Source organism: Echinops telfairi, unplaced genomic scaffold, assembly GCF_000313985.2.
Source record: "Echinops telfairi isolate 266 unplaced genomic scaffold, ASM31398v2 ScPeMD7_7410;HRSCAF=8448, whole genome shotgun sequence".
Classification (NCBI taxonomy): domain Eukaryota; kingdom Metazoa; phylum Chordata; class Mammalia; order Afrosoricida; family Tenrecidae; genus Echinops; species Echinops telfairi.
Window position 1 is genome coordinate 9562230 of NW_022111310.1, and position 7386 is coordinate 9569615.

At 39.8% G+C, this 7386-nt stretch overlaps 1 protein-coding gene across 3 annotated transcripts in view; it reads left to right on the top strand.

Annotated features, from left to right (window-relative positions):
- The window catches only part of TMEM38B (transmembrane protein 38B), a 46081-nt gene that overhangs the window by 23134 nt on the left and 15561 nt on the right, over positions 1 to 7386 (top strand). For all 3 annotated transcript variants that reach the window (XR_006680719.1, XM_004710963.2, XM_045296652.1), the window contains exon 3: positions 6661 to 6845. Coding sequence is in view for 2 of the 3 variants with exons in the window: in XM_004710963.2 (XP_004711020.1) it covers positions 6661 to 6845 (185 nt within the window). In the remaining variant the exon portion in view is untranslated. The remainder of the gene's footprint in view (positions 1 to 6660; positions 6846 to 7386) is intronic.

A 7386-nucleotide genomic window follows, 5' to 3' on the forward strand; every position in this document is an offset into this window, starting at 1 on the left:
GTTACATTGCCCTTGATCAATCCCTACCAGACCTCTTATACCCTCCTCATCACTGATTTTGGGCCACTTGTTCCCTTGTCCCTCGGTTTGTTAACATCACTTCCTTTTCCCCACCTCCCTGTCTCCCATGTCCTCCAGATTGTATATCCAGCCTATCTTATCTAGATAGACCTGCAAAGATAATAATATACACAAAAAAACAAGACAAAGTGACAAAAGAAAGCAAAATGAGAACAAACAAAAAAAAACCAGTGACAAAAACCCAAAAGCCTGTAAATAGTTCAAGGTCTGTTTGTTGACCTTTAGGAGTGTTTTCTGGTCGAGTCTGGTGGGTTGCCACGTCCTGTCCCCAAAGTCTAATTTTGGTATTCCCTGGAGACTTCCTTGCTCTGCTCCCCTTGCTGTTCTATTGCATGCCCCTAGTGTTTTGCCTTGGTGTGGTAGGGTCAGATCAGGCGCAATGCCTACACTGTGTCTCCAGTGTTGTCCCCTGTAGGGCTATGGGTCAGTGAGGGATGTCGTGTTTCGTAGTGGGGCCGCCCATGTGGTCTTTTATGTGAATTGACTGCTCTGAATAGGGATATCGTCCTCAAGGCTTGGTGGGCCAGGATGTGCTCCATGCTCTCTTCCTCCCCCTTCATTTGCTCCCATGTGCTCTGATCAGACATGTCCCTTTCCTTGAGCTGCATACTCAGTGCTGTCCTTTGAAGTAAATTCTTCGGGGGGAGAGGTGGCTGTCCACGTAGTTGAGATTGGGGCCACCCCCTCAGACCTCTCTACTGGTTCCCTGCTTCATGCTGGTATATTGTATTCACATCTTGGAGCACCAGGTTGATGTCTGGTCCCTCTTTCCCTGTATTCAATTCTATATTCAACTGCTCTTGTATATAAACCTCTTTCCTATAGACATATATGTGTCTAAGAATTTGTTTCTCTAGTTTACCCAGAGTTACACACAGTGGGTATAAACAAGAGCAGTTGAATATTGAGATAACATCCTAGCCCAGTGGAGTCAAGTCCATAAGTTCAATATTAGTCTATATGTCTGATGCCAATCTATAAATTCTCTTCAGACTCACAAAACATGTGCAATAATGCCAAATGCAGGAAGATCCCAGGCCAGTGGTTGGAAGTCTTGTGGATCCAGTGGTGTTGTAAGCCTCTCAGTGCTGGCAGGGCTCTCTACGTGGCTTCTCTGACTCCAGAGATCTGTCTCCATCAACCTCTCTCCATGTGTTTTCTCCACAGCGATGTCTCGCAGGGAGTGAGCATTGTCAGTAGAGAGTCTCCAAGGAGTGAGCCAAGAGAATGTCTCCTACCTCCAAGGAGGAATTATAGGAGTTCCCAGAATCCTCAGGAGAAGGCCATGCCTATGTAGAGGCCTCATTGGGTAATATCCTGATTTTCAGGCTAGACTCCACTTTTACACTCTTTATCCTCAAATTGACACCAGATTATGTAACTACCACACACTGCCATCAAGTTAATTTTGAGTCATGGTAACTGTGTAGGACGGTAGCACTCCTCTGGGATTTGGTTCCTTGGTTTGGAGGTTTCTGGTCCTGGTTTTATGGAGCATCCTAATTAATTGGCCTAATAGTTGCTGTGAGTTGGAATGGACTCCATGGCTGTGAGTTTGGTTTTTATCTTACATCCTGGTTTGTTGCATAATAACTGGGATCTTAAAAGCTTGCAAGTAGCTATCCAAAGCACAGCAAGTGGTCTCCATTTACCTCCTAGATGGCCGTGATCTCACCCGTCAGGTCCGCTCACAGCGCGGGCGGAGAGGGCAGGAGGAGCTTGCATTTGTGTCAGTGGCTTAGCATTTTGTTTGTACCCTGCTCTAGATTGCTCTTGTCTGCTTCTGAATCGATTGAGACTGACAGTGACCCTATAAGACAGAGTAGGCAGACTTCGGACCGTGTTAAGACATGATAAAATAATAATAATTTATAAATTATCAGAGGTTAATAAGGGTTGTCTGAGAGGGAGGGGAAAAAGGAGCTGATACCAAGGGCTCAAGTAGAAAGCAAATGTTTTGAGAATGATGATGGTAACAAATGTACAAATATGCTTGACATAATGGATGTGTGTATGGATTGTGATAAAACTTGTACAGAATCCCAATAAAATGATTTAAAAAAAAAAGACAGAGTTGACCTGCTTTGTAGAGATTCTAAGGCTGCTGTTCTCAACCTGTGGGTCTTGACCCCTTTGGGGGTCGAACAACCCTTTCATATGGTCGCCCGATTACTAACAGTAGCAAAGTGACAGTTATGAAGTAGCAACGAAAATAATTTTATGGTTGGGGGGTCACCACAACATGAACTGTATTAAAGGGTTGCGACATTAAGAAGGTTGAGAACCACTGTCTCTATGGCTTTACAGAGGCCAATGGTAACCTTGATGGAGGCCAGTTGCCCCATTTTTCTCTTGTGCAGTGGCGGGTGGGTTCCCGTTTCTGTTCCCAGCCTTTTGGCTTATAGTTGAGCGTTTGGTCACCACACCACCAGGACTCCTTTGATCTAGACTACTTTTTCTTACTAGTGCGATTTTTTGTTTTCTACTCATTAATCTAATACATGTGACTTAATGTGTGAGAAATCAGTGGTTGTCTTATTTAATTTCCTTTTGCTATATGTATTCTTTAGGCACTATAATGTATAGGTACCTTAGATATAACAAGGAGTCCTGGTGGCACTTTGGGTAAGTATTAGACTGCTCATCATAGGTCAGTGATTCAAAATAGGAAGCTATTTTAATAATGCCATATCAGAAGCATTTAAGAATGGCACTGTCGACCTAGCATTGGACTGCTAACTGCGAGTTATACATTGGGATCAACTCAATGACAGTGGATTTTTAAAAATTTTAATTTTTATTATTATTAAATACTTTCATTGGAGACTTTAAATATCATCACAATTCATACATTCATCCAGCGTGTCAAGCACATTTGTACATATGTTGTCATCATCATTTTCAAAGCGATTTCTTTCTTTGTGAGCCCTGGGTATCAGCTCTTCATTTTTCTCCCTTCCCTCCCTCATGAACCCTTGATAAGTTATAGATTATTATTTTCATATCTTACATTGTTCTCTGTCACCCTTCACCCACTTTTCTATTGTTCGTCCCCCTGGGAGGAAGTTATATGTCGATCCTTGTCACCAATTCCTCCTGTCTTCCCCCACCTTCCCCTTATCCTCCTGGTATCTCTACTCTCATTGTTGGCCCTGAGGGGTTTATCTATCCTGGATCCCCTGTGTTGCAGGCTCTTGCCTGAAGCAGTGTGCATGTTCTGGTCTAATCCGATCTGTAACGTAGAATTGAGGTCATGATAGTGGGGGGAAGATGCATTAAAGAACCAGAGGAAAGTTGTGTGTTTCATCGGTGCTATACTGCACCTTGACTGACTCATCTCTTCCTTGTGACCCTTCTGTGAGGGGATGTCCAATTGTCTACAGATGGGCTTTGGGTGTCCATTTCTCGTCCCCTCTTCCTACCCCATGTTTTTGGTTTTAATTTGTGTCATAGAACAGGAATTGTTATTGATTGAACCACTGGGTTCATATATTTCTAAGTCTGCTGAGCACAGTAAACAATTGTTCTTTTGCCCTGTGCCTATTTAACATTCACAAGGTGAACAGTTTAAAATGTTAGCTTATTGTGGGTCTACTTTAAAATATGATTAGATTAATTAGATGTTTATCAGAGATAGATTAATTAGACACTTATCAGAAATAGCAACACTAATTTCCCAGGGCTCAAATAGAAAGAAAATGTTTAGAAAATGACGATGGCAACATATGCACAAATGTGCTTGATACAATTGATTTATGGGTTCTTATAAGAGCCCCCAATACAATGATTTAAAAAATAATTTCCCCTGTATATCACAATACTGTATATAAAAACATTCAAGATGGGTCTTGTAATAGAATTTTTAACTAATGTTAGAGATGGAGATTCACTGTATGTCATGAAGATGGGGTCATTTGTATTTTTTTGCTGTTTATTTGTTCATATTTTACTTTTTAGCCTTCATTATTGATAAAGTAAAACCAAATTATCTTTCTAAATTTATCTATAGTAGATACCACAATGTTTCTATTTTATGAAAAATATACTTTAGGGCAGAGGGTGGGGAGCGGGAAGGGGAAAAAGGAAAATGAGCTGATTCCAGGAACCCAAGTCGAAAGTGAGTTTTGAGAATGATGAGGGCAACGAATGTATAAGTGTGCTTTACACAATTGATGTATGTGTGTATTATGATAAGAGTTGTATGAGCCCCTTGAGGTGTCGAAGGGATCAGGTGTAAGGCATCATCAGAACAAAAAATCTCACCATAGTGAATGATGGGGGCAGTGCGGAGTGGAGATCCAAAGCCCATTAGTAGGCCACTGGAGATCCCCTTGCAGAGGGGTCTCGGGGAGGAGATTAGCCAGTCAGGATGCGATGTAACAATGATGAGAAATACAACCTTCCTCTAGTTCCTAAAGGTTTCCTCCCCGCTCCCACTACCATGACTCGAATTCTATCTTGCAAGACTGGCTAGACCAGAGGAGGTACACTGGTACAGATAGGAACTGAAAATACAGGGAATCCAGGATGGATGAGCCCTATAGGACCAGTGGTGTGAGTGGCAAAACAGGGAGGGTAAAGGGAGAATGGGTAGGAAAGAGGGAACCGATTACATGGAACTGTGTGTGACCTCCTCCCTGGGGGACAGACAACCGAAAAGTGGGTGAAGGGAGAAGTCGGACAGGGCAAGATATGACAAAATACCCATTTATAAACTATCAAGGGCTCATGTGGGAGAGGGGAGCGGGGAGGGAGGGGAAAAATGAGGACCTAATGTCGGGGGTTTAAATGGAGAGAAAATGTTTTGAGAAATGATGTACAAATACGCTTTACACAATTGATGTGTGTATGGATTGGGATAACAGTTGTATGAGCCCCTAATAAAATGTTTAAAAAAAAAAAAAAAAAAAAGAGTTGTATGAGCCCCAATAAAATGATTTATAATAAAAAAAAATATATATACTTCATTAATTATTTAAATATATACACCTGTTTTCCCCAAGTGCATTACCAAGTTCTCTGAATCAGTCATATATTTAGAGAAAGTAGTATACAGAGACTTGCACAATATATATTTACATTTTGTTATTGTTGATCTACACAATAGAATATGAACCAATTCAACTTCTCCCAGTGTAATCCAGGGACATTCATTATATTCTTCAAGTTGTACAACCGTTCATACTTTACTTTTCTGAATTGCTCCTTCCATATTAACATAAACTCATTGCCCTCTAATTTTTCTTTCTAATCTTTTAAGTTACTACTGTCAGTTTGATCCCCTATATATATAATGCTCCTTCTATATTAACATAAACACAGCCCTGTTCTTTTAAAGCACAACATTGCATGCCAGAGAGTATTTTAAGAAGAGGGAGAAAAAAAATAGTGTATCTCCAATAGGTATTACTTGAACAGATGTTTAGAACAACGAAGCTTCAAAAATAATCCACTTGAGGATGGGTGAATTATTCTTAAATTAATGTGATAATTTAATTGGTTATAAACTTAAATCTACTAGAGAACATACTTTATACTCCTTTAGTTGTATGAAAATATATTTTTCTTGAACACAAATTTGTCTCCTTGAGGGTTCCAACCTCGTTGTCTGGCTTGCAGTTTATATACTGTGCAAAGGGATTCAGGTGAAGATGTTAGTGGGGCTTGAAAGACAGCCTTCATTCAGGTACCACGAACCGTTTTCTACTTCCCGTTCCCAAAAGGCCAAGACACCATCTCGCTAGAGTAGACCCTACCCCTCGATGTGATTAATACTTGCTTTATTTTAATGGTGGCTCCAACATAGCTCCTAGAACATATCAGGGCAGATGAGGAACTTGTCAAATAGTTTCTGCATATTTAGGACAGAGTAGGACTACCCCTTTGGGTTTCTAAGACGTTCAATCTTGTCAGGGGGAGATAGCCTCATCTTTCTCGTTCGAGCACTGCGGGGTTGGACTGCTGACCATGTAGGGAACCATTCCATGTGTAGCCCAGTTTGCACTAGGGCTCCTTTTAATGTGCTTAGAAGTACACAATTGACTCCTCTGATCTTTTTGGCAGATCATACATATATTCGTTATTTAAACAATTATTTATCAAATCTATATTCTTTTTCGAGTAAAATTCCTTATTTTATTAATTATTATATTTTGTGAAATTACTATTGCTGATGTACAGACATACCTCATTTTCTTGCCCCTTGCAGACAGCATGGTTTTTTACAGATGAAAGGATTGTGCTAATCCTGTGGCAAGCAGACTATTGATACCATTTTCCCAATAGTTTGTGCTCACTCTTCTCCAATAATTTGTGTATCACATTTTGGTAATTCTCACAATATTTCAAACTGTCTAATAATGTTTACACTTATTGGACTACAGATAGCATAACTATAACTTTTACATATACTGGGAAATCAAAATGTTCATTTGACTAATACTTAGTTGCAGTATTCACCATATTGTGATTGTCTAGAACCAGACCTGCAGTCTCTCAGGGTTATGCCTGTAATGGATTTTTATTTCTGTTTCTTTTGATTCCACTGATGTATTAAAATATTTAAAATTTTAATTTCAGGTATATTATATTTTTTTGCCCAAGTGACCTAGTTTGCCAAGCCTATTCTTTTCAACCTGTTCAACTCTTGGCTGCAGGAATGAAGGAAGTGACCAGAACTTGGAAAATAGTAGGTGGAGTCACACATGCTAATAGCTATTACAAAAATGGCTGGCTAGTCATGATAGCTATTGGATGGGCCCGAGGTAATATTAACAATAATGCATTCATAACTATTCTCATATTGGTGTACAACTACAACTACTGAGTAATGATCTTTTTAATATTAATTTTGCATTAATGAGGACCACATAATTTAATAATAGAGTCTTTTTGGACGCTGGAAACTTTGTTTTCATTGACTGGTGAAGTTAATTTCAAACTCGTACTTTTCACTATCACTAGTCATTATTTTGATCCTGTTTATCTTAGAGTAAAATTGGAACTCCAGCACCAGAGGGATTCATAGTTACGTAACTAAAGTGCAGGACCAGCATAAAGGAAACACGCTTCCCTGAGAAAGCATGTTGCACTTGTAAATAGAACACATTGCCCTGCCTTTTCTGCGTGTATGTTTAAATCCTGAATAACTTAGAAATATGGAGCAAATATGATTAATTCCCAAACTCATCTTCGGTCTGTCTGACTTGCCTGTATTATTGAATTGTTTGTACGTGGGGTTTGGATAGATTTCTCTAATGTAAGGGAGCTGAGTGTATTGTACCCAAATCTAATCACATCAGGGAA